The sequence below is a fragment of the Selaginella moellendorffii genome, unplaced genomic scaffold (genome assembly GCF_000143415.4).
Source record: "Selaginella moellendorffii unplaced genomic scaffold, v1.0 SELMOscaffold_51, whole genome shotgun sequence".
Taxonomy (NCBI): Eukaryota; Viridiplantae; Streptophyta; class Lycopodiopsida; order Selaginellales; family Selaginellaceae; genus Selaginella; species Selaginella moellendorffii.
Window position 1 is genome coordinate 259,608 of NW_003314312.1, and position 12,664 is coordinate 272,271.

Sequence of the window (12,664 nt, forward strand, 5' to 3'; positions counted from 1 at the left end):
AATCTTTGTGGAGTTTGCAGCCACCTAACAAGGAAGTCCACTCCACCTCGTCAGGGATAAAGGGCATATTCCAGACTAGATCTTGGGCATCTCGCAAATGCCCGGCTCTACTTAACAAATCCACCATGCAACCATAGTGCTCCTTGAGAGGCCTCAGCCCGTGATCCCCAGCCATCGATCTAAAGCAGTCCCAGCCGTCCGATACCATGCCGCCGTGGCTGCATCCCAGCAGCACGCAGCACAGGGAGATCTCGTTGGGCCGGATGCCGTCCAGTACCATCGTACGGAACACATCCAACGCTCCCTGGAAGCGCCCGGCCCTGGCGTACGCTCCAACCAGGCACGTCCACGCCACCACGTTCCGTACGCCCATGCCGGCAAAGAAGCGCTGGGCGTCTTCCAGATTCCCGGCCAGCGCATATGCCCCTAGCATCGAGGCCTCGGATGCCGTGTCGTGATACGGCATCTCGCTGAAGATCCTCCGGCATTCATAGATATTCCTACCGTACGCGTGGGCTGTGAGCAGTGCCGTCCAGGAGAGGATGTCGCGCTCGGGCATGAGCTGGAAGAGGCGCGCGGTTTTCCGCGCGTCCCCAAGCCGGGAATATCCGCCTAGCATGGTGTTCCACGTGACGAGATTCCTGGCCGGCATCGCGTGGAAATAACGATTGGCCTCGTCAGCGCTGCTGGCAAAGCACACATCCAGTAAGATCGTCCACGTCACCACGTCGTACAGTGGCATAGCACGGAACACCGCCATGGCGTCCTTGAGCCGATGGTGTCCGTACTGTGAATATGCCCCTAGGAGAGTGCTCCATGTGATGAGATTCCTCTCTGGCGTGGCGTGAAAGAGCGCTATCGCCGAGTTTAAATCGCCGGATCTCATGGAAGAAGAGAGTGCCGCGTTCCAGGCCACCACGCTCCACTGTGGCATTCGATCAAACACAAGCCTGGCTCGAGCAAAATTTCCTTCTTGGGTATTTGCCGAGAGGAGGATGATCCACGACACAATGTCTCGCTCTGGAATTCGATCGAAGAGATCTTCCAGCTCGCGGATCCGGCCAAACTGGTCGTAGGCCGCGAGCATCGTGTTCCAGGAGATGACGCTGGGGAATCGAATGCCGTCGAAAATAGACTCCGCGAGATCCAAATCACCCGCCCTGGCCGCCGCCGCCACTGCCGCGGTGGAGGAAACCACATCCAATTGGGGCATCCTGGCCAGGATCGAGAGCGCACGAGAGAGATCTCTGCTGCTGGCGAGCCACGAGAGGAGGATTTGGCGCCAGGAGAAGGGATTCCTGGCGGGCATGGAGTGAAAGAGGGCGAGCGCATCGCGGATGCTGGAGCAGGCGCCATACATCTGGATGAGGAGATTGGAGAGAAAGATGCCGTCGGTGGACATGAATCGTGATTGCAGCACCTGGGAGTGGACATTGCGAGCATCGGCAATGTGGCGCACGGATCTGATCAGCCGGACGCACTCATCCACACACCGCATCCAAGAACCCTAAAAACAGAGTAACATTTTGGCGGGATCTCTTAACAATATACTTCTAGATGCTAAAATCATATTAAAACTTGGGGGTATAGACAGACTCCAAGAGAGATGGACGAAGATATATCATAGTGATTGAGAGCAAAAAGGGGATTTTTTTTCACGGGCATTTGGGCTCTCCCTCGTCGTTGCGGATGGCATCGTAGCACGGGCACTCTTTCTTGCTCGCTTTTGGGCCATTTGGAACGCAAAAGCACTTGCTGCAGCAGATGTTACACATCTTATTGCACATCTTGGGCTTCCACGAGTTAGAGCATCGGTACTTGCACTTTCCTCCACAATCTGCGAGAGAGAAACAAAGAGCCAGTCACTCTACTCGATCCAACCGACAAAAACTGGAAGCTAGAAACTAAAAGCAGTGAAGGATGCCTCACCGTATCCAGTCAACTCTCTGCTGCCAAGAACCACATTGCCATTCTGCAACGAAACAAGAGATTGTCAAAACACGAACTCAATCAGGCAATGCAGGTGGAGCTCACCTCGGCAATCACAAACATGAGCAGGACGAGAAATGCTAGCCACTTCAAAGCCAGAGCCATTTTGCTCGAACTCCTCCTTTCTCTCGCGAAGAAACACACCTGAGGACTCTGCGAGAAGAAACAATGAATGCTCTAAGTGGAAGAGAAGAGTGGCATTTTATAGTCAGGAATTTACCTCCCTGTGGAAGAATCGCGGCAGCTCAGGTCCCCCACCGTGTGAAGCTAGCTGTATAGTCAGCGTAGAATTAAATCTAAAGATTGTCTGTCTGCCATGCCATTGCCAGCCGGCTTTGCGATGGAAGGCTGCTCCATTTAGATATCTTTGTACCATATATCTATCTCGTATAGGCGCCTCTTTGTCTGCCAGATCCTGTAAAGGAAACAACTATGATCAAACTCTTTTATCTTTCGTCTCTTCGTTTGGGTTAACTCTATCAGACTAAGAAATGTCGGTTTACCTCGCAAGACGAATCACGTGTTGATGTCACGCCAAACGAGCGCTTGCCAGCACGAAGATATAGGTGCTTCCATCGCGACGAGCTTATCGGCGATTCATTGTTCTCTCCTATATGATACAGACATGCTGTGAGCTCGATGAAAATGGCAGCGAAAGATCCTTACAGAAGCCACATTCATGGAGATGCCGAGAAGACCACCTACTGGAGACATGGAGAACCTCCGTGTTATGACAACAGAGCCTTTGAGGAAGGTAGGAGAAAGGTAAGTCAGTCGCTAGATTGTGAGAGACGAGGTATCGCTCACCTTGCTCGAGTTCAATTGGATTGATGCAGGTATGGCCGAGTGGATCACTGGAAGAGATCGTTCAAAACCTCGTCAAGACGTGGGAGATGGAGATGAGCCACAAATGCCATGTCGAGGACGTCAAAACAGTCGATCATCAGCTCTTCACACTCGCGGTGAATGGTAGGCAAGAATTTCACAGCATCATCTTCTTCTGAGTTTCTTCTATGTAGGAAGAACATCAAAGCCAGTCGACGAAGTTGTGAGAACCGGAACATATAACATCTTACTTCAATCCGAAGCTCCCTGTGCATACTATGACTCCTCCAAAGAAAACTTTGAATCCTCACACCATACCTTCCACCACGCCTTCAACAATAAGTTTCCATGGGAAGTTCTTCAAGTGTACTCCGGACCTCCTGTTGTTGTCTTCAAGTGGAGGCACTGGGGAAGAATGAAAGGAGAATTTCGAGGTCATGCTGCTACAGGGGAATTAGTCGAGATCATCGGAGTTGCTGTTGCTACTGTGAATAGCGAGCTCAAGCTCACGAGTGTTGAAGTTTACTTCGATCAGGAGCAGTTCCTTAAGAAGCTGTGCAAAGGAAAGAAATCTTCGTTAGAAGATGTAAACGCAAATGCCGTCACTTAAGTGAAAGCATCCTTGGAAATCTTCTGTAAATTTGAACAGCTCATCGAAAGAAGCCATGAGACTTTTACCTGTATCTGATTTCTCTGCCTTTTGGAAGGCTGTGAACATATCAATGCTCAAAAAGTCCCTTTTTCGTCCAGCTCGGGGTGCGTAGTAGCCTTCCTTTCGCGATTACATACTTAACGTCCAGACTGCTTTGATCCAGCACTAGAACGTCTCCGTCGCTTCCAGGACTTAAATGACCTGCCAAAAACGTTTGCATATATACATATATATACAAACATGGAAGCTAGATGAATCAATAGTACCTTTGTGAGAAAGTGAAAGAAACTTGGCTGGATTCTTTGTGCTTAACGAGATGGCATTTTCAACTTTCCACTCGGCTTCTCGAATTAGCCTCCTGATTGTGTTTAGATTTGCAAGAGGCGAGGCAACCGCATACTTGACAAGGTTGCCTTTGCTGTCAAAGACTGGAAGAGAACCAAATGCGTCAGAAGAAATGGAAACAGCAGTGGTAGGCACATCTCTGTCCGCCCAGTCTTTAAGAGCGTCATAAGATGCAGTCTCGCCTTCTTGATCGGAGGTAAAGTCGACAAGGCCTCCAGCTTTTACCCACACTTCCGCAGCCTATAAAAAGGTTTGAGAACGTAAAAGCTACAAGAAAAGTATACCTTCACTAGTTCTGGTCCCCGATGAGAAACATGAGTTGGGATCATCTGCGTGAGAGGTATAGCTTCTCTACTCGCGTTGAAAACAGACCAAAGAGGGTCGAGCAGCGAAGAAGCACTGCCAACGTGAAAGTGAACAATTCCAGCTTTTCCCGAGAGCATCCCTCCAACTCTTGCGTCAGAAACAAGGTGTAAAAGTTCCTGCGTGAAACCACGTCAGAAAAGATAAGAAAAATTGTAGCTAATTTTACCTCGGTGCTCGGCCAGCTGCCACGATGATCGCTGATGGCAATTTCTCCGGCGCCAATTACTTCGTTGATAAGCTGAAGATCTCTTACTAAGTTGCCTGATAGATGTTTTGGTCGTATCTAAGCTGTACAAGAGAAAAAAGAATGGACAAACCTGTCAAAGTTGGAGATGGTACTCTATAGCAGCCACTCCACATATACGCTGTTATTCCTTCCTCTTGCAAGGCTTTGGCCTTTGTTCTTAAGTTCTCAAGGCTACAAGGAGCAAAAGAGTTATAATCCAGAAGACAAAGGAAAAAAAAAAATTGAAAAGAAAGGAGCATTTGCTCGAGAAAGAAAAAAAACGGAGAAGAGATGAGCGACTCATACCTTCTCGACACACAATCGGTGCCTAGGACTCCCACAAGCGTAGTGATGCCGGCTTCTAGAATCTCTGCTAGCCCAGCTTCCGGAGTTCTACTGGAAGGTCCCATCTCTCCACCACCACCAGTGATATGGACGTGCATATCAATCAAACCTGGCACGACAATGTCGCCCTCCACATCGATCACCTCGAGAAGAGGAATCCCTGTGAGGTTGATCCATGGAAACTGCTGCTCCGAGAACACAGCTAGAACGGATCCTCCACCTAGCAGAATGTGAGCCTTTCCAATCGGCTCTGGCGTGTACACCAATCCATTCTTGACCAGAATCATCGTGGCTTCTCGTTCCTCGCCGCCGATCTGGCCCGCTACCGCGAAATCCCACTCCACAATCCCCGGATCGAGAGACTTACACGATGTCCCAGATGACATAAGCGGCAAGAATGCCGCCAGCAGCGCTAGCTCCAAGAAAATCAGAGGTCCAGCCATTGTCCCGAGAACCCTAGCGCATGGAAGTGGGGCATCTTAAAAATGCAAGATATCTCATATACAAATTGCCACCCTCAAAGTTCACAAAAACAAGCAATGTTTGGAAGGGTGCTTGAATAAACACTATAGCTTAGATCCAGTCGTTCATTTTATTTGTTAGCATTTACCGCTACCTTTTTTTTTTGACTTCGAACTCGATCGTAATTGTACGGTCTTTTTAGTATCTTCTTAAGAATATTAATCTGATTATAAGATACGGCCGCTTGTACCTATTGGATAGCTTTTTCACGTGGGAGGGACATCATAATAAATATTGAGTACTTACTTACTGGCAAAGTGGAACATTAGCTTCAATGTGTTGAAATACCCTACTAGAGGGAATTTTACAATATGCATCTCTATATATTGGATGGGCAAGAAGCATAGTGTTAGCTGGGAAATTCCAAATTTGCTAAATGGAGTATAGTGTCTTAGTCTCTAGGATTTTGTATTAATTTAGAGGACTTTACTAGATTTTTTATTCTTTCACTTCACTTGTAAATTCTTTTTCCCACTTACTACATTTTCTTTTATTCCACAAGAGTTGCATACTTACACAAATAGTGAGAAACCATTGAAAAGATATGGATAAAAATTATTACATATATGTAGTGGAAGCTATTAAATAGAATGACGTTATTGATGAATAAAATATTAATTATATCTTAGAAAAAGAATCTGAGGTGGAGATGATGAAATATTATTTGTTTAGTATTTAGTTTTAATAATGTATTATAAATTTAAATTACTTAAATTTTTACTTTAAAATATTTATTATCTATCATTTGCCTCAATGATGAGTTATCAATTTATTCATTATATTTGTACCTAATTAAGTTACATAAAAAAAGTCTAAAAAGAATATTATACATGAATAGATGTCAATAGCGGAGAATATGTATCATGTCAATGCTACATTCTTGATCAAAAACTAAATTCAAAATAATATCAATACTAAACTTTTAAATTTTTTTTTGACAACAAAGTGAAATATTTTTATCTTAATATGCAAAAAAATGTAACTTTTTAGATAAATAAAATAAAATAATTAAAATGATATATTAAATAACATGTTAAAAGTTATAAAATATAGGTGGATAAACTAATTTAAATAGTTTTAAATTTTAAAATTAAAAAATATTGAATAAATTATTTTTATTGTTATGAATTTAAAATAATAAAATTATTATATTAATTTGATATATCTAATGAAGAACCAAATCTTATGCATATATTTTAGATAAGAAAGTGTACCACAACTCCTTGAGTGTTAATTTTAAGTTCTGTAAAAGTGTTTTTAATATAAAATTTATCATTAAAATGTCAAAGTAAATTACATGCAATAAGTGGTGTGGCCTTGGTAGTGGAGTTGAGAATGCTAGTGAAGTTTGGTGTACTATAGCAAAGAGTCATGCACTTATTAAAGCATTTGAGGATCTCATATTACATTTTTAGTGATGCATTATAGCATTGCATTTTAGCATTCTGGAGAGTCGACAGCTTCTAATTTCAGGTATTGGAAGAATTAATTCCAGGGATTGTTGAGTTCTAGTTCCAAGCATATTAGTTTTCTAGCCATATCTGAGATTCAAGTAAGCTCTTAAATAGGAGCTTGGCACTCAAGATGAGACTCAAGAGGAAGGGAGAACATTAGAGAGCTAGCAGAATCAGTTTCAAGGAAGAAACTGAAGAATAAACATGCTCCTAATTGGACAAGAGGAGAAGCCATAGCTTTGATTGAGCTCAAAGCATGCAGAGTGGACAGTTATGATTCATGGAAAGTTGCCTTTGAATGCTTGCTAACAGCAGTTTGTAGATAAGATACTGTTGAGAATCTAGCCACAAAGCTCACTTGGCAAGCCTCCAATGAGCTGGTTCCTGCTCAAGTCCGTGAAGACGAGATGGCTGCTGTTGTTCTTGATGCCAAGGTTTCAACTTAACCTGTTTCCAGAGACATCAAGCATGACCAGTGTTGAGAACAAACTTGGTGGAACAGAGCTTGAGAGCATGTCATTTTCTATGGAGCAAGTTTGGGAACTTAACAAACTTAGCAAGAGGTTCCAGCGAACTTTGACAGAGTGCTCAAAGATTGGAGCTTTTTTCGTCCCTCTCATATCCTTTCTCTACAGCCTGGAAGAGAATCCACTTTCTCATGCTCACTGAAAGGCTGCCATGAAATCAGTTATTATAGAGGTCAAGGGCCAGCAAACTTGGAGTGAACAAGCTACCTGGAATTGTTCCTTCAAGCTTGTTGCCAGGCATGCATAAGACTTCCACTCCTATAGATTTGGAGTGTGGAAGAGGAATGCTGTGGAAGAGCTTGTTTCTATCCACACTAAGAAACTTGAGGCTATAACTTCGACAAAGATTTGTTGGTAGTGAACTGGTGAAAGTGTTTTGTGCTACTCAAAGTTCCTCCAGCCCAGAGTGGAGGCCAAACTCTTGAGGAATCTCACTGCCAATACTGTTCTCAAAGAGCAAAAGCTGCCAGTTCCACATGGATCTCACTGCTCAGAGTGGAAGTGATGTAGAACACACTCTAGTGTCATCCCTTTTAGTATTTGAAAGAGATTTTTGATCCAGATTTGTGCAAATAGAATTTAATATATTTTTGTTTTGATGTTAGTGGATATACCTAAAATATATTTGAATATTCTGGGATATTTTACAATCTAATGGTTATTATTCAATTAGATTAATTTTGTATTTATAATATATAAACTTCCCTAAAAACTTTCTAGCATATTCTATTTTATTCTATCATCTAATGGTTGATATGCAATAAGATTGATCTTATGTTTATAATTATAAACTTCCATATGATCAATTGGATTAATAAATAAGAACAACACTACTATTAAACAAACTAAATGTTGCTGTATGAAACGTGTAGTAAATTATTCTTATTCTTACATAAAATATTTATGTTTTAACTGTCTCTCCATAAGATATGCAAGTGTGAATAAAATCACACATAAACTATATGAATTAGGAGAAATTTATGTGTTATACTTAAAAACATATTTAACTTTTTCTAAACCTAGCATGTGGGCGCATTAACTTAAATATAGGTGAGTAAATTGAAATATTTTGATACAGTGAGAATTGGCTTTCTTAATAGTACTGTTGTTCCTTTTTAGTATTATTTATTAATCCAATTGATCAAATGGAAGTATATTAGCTGAATAACTTGGCATAAGTACAAATGAAATCATAAACATGATAATAATCTATAAACACAAAATTAAATTGCATCAGATAGTAAGTTCAGAATATGTGTGAACTTCAGAGGATTGAACAATATCACATATCGTAATCATTTCCCAACTCCCATTTATGGATGAGAAGCTAGAAGAGCTAAATATAATAGGAAGTGTTTAGAAAATTTTATAAATTGTAATTATATATAAAAATTATAATAACAACCATTATATCCAAATATAATTTAGGGTATATTCTGTTAATCTGTGACAAGTTACCAATGATTCTACAATACTGTATCTCAAGGAAATAGAGCCAGGTTATAAAAGAATAAAAAGAAGACGTTGTTTGGTTTGAAGGGTGAAAGAGAAAGAGAAGGGCTGAAAGTATGTGACGGGCCATCAAGCACGTCACCAGATTCTTTGAGCGCCGAGGGTTGAGGAAGGGCAGAGGCGCGCTTTTCTCCCACCGATCCGCCCTAGACAAATCTTTTAGCTCCAGCTGCGCGGTGCGCAGGCGATGCTCGTCCCCTGCCGATCCAGGCGCCCTCGCGACCTCTTCGAGGATTGGAAGAAGCAATCGATCGTTCCAGCGGAGAAGCTGTGAGTGTTTTAGGTCTGTGGGCTTCTTTTCCCCTCATGCAAGCTCCTGGGTTTAACAAAGCTCGTATTGGGAAAAGCTCTAGAAATGTCGATGGTCGCGGCGATAGATAGGTTGATCCAAGATCGCAACATGGACAAAGATCCGGTCATCGCAGCGCCGCCGCCACGCTCGCCGCCTTACGGGCTGGTCAAAGAGAGAAGGTTCTACCAGGATGATATGGTCGGAAAGACGCTGAATGACAAGCAAGCTCTGGTGGCCGAAGGAAAATCGCCTTCTACTCCCGCTGCTGCTACTCCTCGCAAGCTTGGTACTCCTTCCGGCTATGGCGAAGATTTCTTCTTCGATGCTCCAGAGTCTCCATTCGCAGGTAAGTCTTTACTTCTTTGCTTTACTACTTGTTCTATCTCTACTCGTTTGAGATTTTCGTTCTCTCTTTTTGTTCTTCTACTTGGTGTTGGTTTGAGATTTTTTCCTTCGATTTTTCGCACTAGTGCTTATGCGATTTTTCTCACAGGCAGTGAGACGTCATCCCAGTGTGACTACTCCGGAGTGGAGAACTCCACGGCTCTGGCAGAGGCTACCGCGGACTCGGCGAAGCATCAGCAAGAGATGGAAGAGCTCGAGCGATACAAGAAGGCGGAGGAAACGCTAGAGATTGTTCTCCAGAAGCTAGCAGACGGTGGTTTGGCGGTGCCACCGACGCTACTCGAGAGGAATGGAGGAGCGCTAGAAGTGGAGGACTTGGACATAGTCGGGCAGCTCCAGATAAAGAAGATGGTGGAGGCGGCGGTGGCGAGAGGGGCTGCCAAGGCCGAGTGCGAGGAGCAGCTCCAGGCGGAGCTGGAGAGCAAGAACACGGAGATCGAGACCAAGAACCGCGAGGTGACGAGGCTGCGGGACAAAGTTCGATACAACGAGCTCCTCAACCGGGAGATTTCGCAGAGAAACCAGGAAGCCATCGGTAAGTTCGTTGTGTTAGATGGATCTCATATGCAAACTTTCGTTCTTTCTCTTCTTTTTTTTCGCTAGAAATGGCTCGAAGCAAGCGTAGAGCCAGGAAGAGGATGATCCGGTGGGCCGTGGGCTCAGCCTCGGCGGCCATCGTGGGTGGCATCGGTGTAGCACTTGTGTACAAGTACTCGTCGTGGGAATTTTTGAGAGCTAGCAAGCCTGAGGCGACGTCTGAGTAAGAAGACAAAGAGAAAAAAAAAACTAAACAATGGATAATAAGTCTTTGTTACGATGTCTCGTGTTTTTTTTTCCTGGATTTGTTGAAAGCTACAAAACCATGTAAATTCAAGCAATATGTCTTTACATATGCCAAGCTTCAATAACTTCTTTAAGTTAAATAACAGAAAAAGTATATTAAACCAACCTCCCGTTTAGGGTTGCATGGTCTACACTGCTTCCTCCAACGCCCTAATTTGAGATTCTATGGAAAATTAGCGTTGTTACTTACCTTTGTCGACGTAACCAGTATCTAACCCTACTTGGAAAGGATGTGTTAACGACAAAAACCATGTATACATGATATGTTACACTGGTGCCAAGCCTCAAAGTTTTTTTTGGCTTTCACTTGGTTGCGTCCGTGATCATAGCTCTCGTCCACTGCTCGATGTCCTCGGCCTGTGATGGCGGTGGCAACAACGGAGTCTCGACCACGTCCCACTCGTCCCCTCCACTGTCAGAGAATTTTCTCGCTTCTCCGCCGATGCAAAAGAAGTCGCTCATTTCCATCCGGCTTTGGTTCCGCAATGCCTGGAGTTTGAGCTTTTGGAGAATTCAAACACATTACGAAGCTTTCAAACAAAGAAACTAAACAGTACCTTACCTCGTGAGAAGAGACGTAGCTCTGGAGAAGCGAGCCGTCGGCTCTGGTGTTGCTGTTCATCAGCGCTGGCCTCGTGTTGCTCGGTCTGAAAACTCAATCCATGTCAGTTCAAGTTCTTGAATTAATGGAACGCGAGTGGTAGAGCCATTATACCTTGTTTTGGATTCCTTCGACGAGAGCAAAGCGAGGAGCTCCATAAAGGTCTCGAATGTGGGCAGGGTGGATGGCATTGGCACTCCTAGCATTGCGTAGCCGTAGACACAGATGCACGACACGCTCCGCTTCAAGAGCTTGACAGCTTGCCTCACGTCTCGATCGCTGTCGCTTTGAGTAGACTCGCTGCTGCCAAGCTTGAGAAATCTCGGCTTTTCGAGTGACAGAAAGCTCGATCCGCTGCTACTGGCATGACTGTCTGACTTCCCAGACTTGTCCGCCTTTCCATCTGAAGATAGCTTTACCCGCTCTCCCTTTCGTGGGAGAAACAATGGATACTCCTCACTAGAAGTTTAAACACGACTGGTAAGTAAAATGGAGGATTTCTATAAACGATTACCTGCGGGAAACCGGAGAAGCGTCCCAGTATGATGTTCGTTCCCAGATTCTAGACGAAGAGGCCTAAGTAAAAATGAACTTGTGTCATCCGAAGAGAAGAGTTTCTCTTTACCGCAAATGCAGCGTTATGGAGCATTGGAGTCATCAAGTAACGTCCTGTTTGGTAGACAAGCTGCACCATATACCCCAGAGAGGCAGAGAGATCTTCTGTGCTCACAGAATGAGGATCGTCTCTGACTGGCAAACATGCTCCACAGACACGAAGAAGTTGCCTCTCCTTGGATCCCCGAGGCTTGTCTGAATCCCCCTATATCCGTCCATTAGGCTCCACATAAAGCTTGAAAGTGTTTATACGAGAATAAAAACGACTCACTTGCAAGTAATGCAGAGGGAAAACTTTCGTCAGGTGCCGGAACACATGCCTTCGAGCTAGATTCACTTCTGTCAATAGAGATGTCTGAGAAGAAAATGAAAGAAAATGTAAGAAAATAAGAAGAGAAAATCGCTGAGATCATACCAGTTTCGCAATATGTGCACGCATAAGATCAGGATAGAAGACTTCAAACAGCTCCTGTTGTATTCTGTTCAACTAGAAAACCGTGAAGAACAAAGTTAGCCACATTTCTGACTCTTTCAGGGAGAAAATGCACCTGGCTAGAAACAGTGTCCAAATATTTCCTGCGTGCTTCGTATTCACTTTTTCTTTTCTCAGCTTTCAGCTTGCCTGGAAAAGCACGAGTCAGAAAAGAAACACCGAAAAAACTTTATTGATTTCTTACTCTGGACTAAGAGTTTCTCATTCTTGTGACTGGAACTCTGCAGCTTAGTTTTTAATTCCAAGCGTTCGATGCTCAGATGCCGCTGAGCATCGGCCTCTCTCTAGAAAAAATTTCAAACGCTTGGAACACGGAAAAGAAGAAAAAATTGCCAGCAAAAGAGAACCTTGGCTCTCAGCTCCGCATCCATGCGATTGCGAAGAGCATCGCGTTCGTGGGTCAATCTCCTCACAATCTTATATTTCTCGGCGAGCCTGTCCAGAGAATAAGAAAGAAAATCACGCGACGCGTCGAGCAAGCACTCACCGGAGATTGACGCAAGAGACGCACACCGCCGGCTGATTCGCGGCCTCACACACGCCGCAGGAGCAGCCGCGTCGCGCCATCGCCCACAGCTCGAATGCATCAAACCCTAAGACCCTGTTTTAGGGCTCCCACTTTTAGGGCAAAAGCGAATAGTTGGGTATATTC

General features: G+C 44.1%; 6 protein-coding genes across 8 annotated transcripts in view; 2 read left to right on the top strand and 4 right to left on the bottom strand.

Annotated features, from left to right (window-relative positions):
* Nucleotides 1-619, bottom strand: part of LOC112350517 (putative pentatricopeptide repeat-containing protein At2g01510) — a 753-nt gene extending 134 nt beyond the window's left edge. The window contains exon 1 of the mRNA XM_024686847.1: nucleotides 25-619. Coding sequence (XP_024542615.1) covers nucleotides 25-619 — 595 coding nt within the window. The remainder of the gene's footprint in view (nucleotides 1-24) is intronic.
* A 916-nt stretch (nucleotides 620-1,535) lies between these two features.
* On the bottom strand, nucleotides 1,536-2,729 carry LOC9634560 (gibberellin-regulated protein 10). 2 transcript variants are annotated; one of them, XM_024686982.1, is made up of 6 exons: nucleotides 2,656-2,729; nucleotides 2,493-2,599; nucleotides 2,210-2,404; nucleotides 2,035-2,142; nucleotides 1,930-1,972; nucleotides 1,536-1,837 (listed from the first exon to the last, which is right to left on the bottom strand). In XM_024686982.1, the coding sequence occupies exons 3-6, from the start codon at nucleotides 2,363-2,365 to the stop codon at nucleotides 1,656-1,658; spliced, it is 489 nt and encodes a 162-aa protein (XP_024542750.1). In that variant the 5' UTR covers nucleotides 2,366-2,404; nucleotides 2,493-2,599; nucleotides 2,656-2,729; the 3' UTR covers nucleotides 1,536-1,655. The 2 variants fall into 2 exon arrangements, with proteins under 2 accessions (XP_024542750.1, XP_002981940.2); XM_002981894.2 differs by lacking the exon at nucleotides 2,656-2,729 and having other exon boundaries at nucleotides 2,210-2,419; nucleotides 2,493-2,593.
* Nucleotides 2,612-3,486, top strand: LOC9634561 (pathogen-related protein). Its single transcript, XM_002981788.2, has 3 exons — nucleotides 2,612-2,754; nucleotides 2,826-2,958; nucleotides 3,009-3,486. The coding sequence occupies exons 1-3, from the start codon at nucleotides 2,629-2,631 to the stop codon at nucleotides 3,422-3,424; spliced, it is 675 nt and encodes a 224-aa protein (XP_002981834.2). The 5' UTR covers nucleotides 2,612-2,628; the 3' UTR covers nucleotides 3,425-3,486.
* Nucleotides 3,272-5,212, bottom strand: LOC9634176 (isoaspartyl dipeptidase). Its single transcript, XM_002981895.2, has 7 exons — nucleotides 4,710-5,212; nucleotides 4,495-4,595; nucleotides 4,344-4,438; nucleotides 4,096-4,293; nucleotides 3,733-4,051; nucleotides 3,493-3,667; nucleotides 3,272-3,367 (listed from the first exon to the last, which is right to left on the bottom strand). The coding sequence occupies exons 1-6, from the start codon at nucleotides 5,189-5,191 to the stop codon at nucleotides 3,534-3,536; spliced, it is 1,329 nt and encodes a 442-aa protein (XP_002981941.2). The 5' UTR covers nucleotides 5,192-5,212; the 3' UTR covers nucleotides 3,272-3,367; nucleotides 3,493-3,533.
* Nucleotides 5,213-8,817: 3,605 nt separating this feature from the next.
* LOC9634563 lies at nucleotides 8,818-10,352 on the top strand. Its single transcript, XM_002981789.2, has 3 exons — nucleotides 8,818-9,401; nucleotides 9,549-9,995; nucleotides 10,064-10,352. Exons 1-3 carry the CDS (start codon nucleotides 9,119-9,121, stop codon nucleotides 10,222-10,224), a joined length of 891 nt encoding a protein of 296 aa, XP_002981835.1. The 5' UTR covers nucleotides 8,818-9,118; the 3' UTR covers nucleotides 10,225-10,352.
* Nucleotides 10,353-10,536: 184 nt separating this feature from the next.
* LOC112350552 lies at nucleotides 10,537-12,632 on the bottom strand. 2 transcript variants are annotated; one of them, XM_024686895.1, is made up of 11 exons: nucleotides 12,500-12,632; nucleotides 12,360-12,447; nucleotides 12,197-12,296; nucleotides 12,068-12,141; nucleotides 11,935-12,006; nucleotides 11,791-11,874; nucleotides 11,530-11,724; nucleotides 11,419-11,480; nucleotides 11,019-11,363; nucleotides 10,866-10,950; nucleotides 10,537-10,804 (listed from the first exon to the last, which is right to left on the bottom strand). In XM_024686895.1, exons 1-11 carry the CDS (start codon nucleotides 12,577-12,579, stop codon nucleotides 10,607-10,609), a joined length of 1,383 nt encoding a protein of 460 aa, XP_024542663.1. In that variant the 5' UTR covers nucleotides 12,580-12,632; the 3' UTR covers nucleotides 10,537-10,606. The 2 variants fall into 2 exon arrangements, with proteins under 2 accessions (XP_024542663.1, XP_024542664.1); XM_024686896.1 differs by having other exon boundaries at nucleotides 10,659-10,804; nucleotides 10,861-10,950.
* Nucleotides 12,633-12,664: the final 32 nt, after the last annotated feature.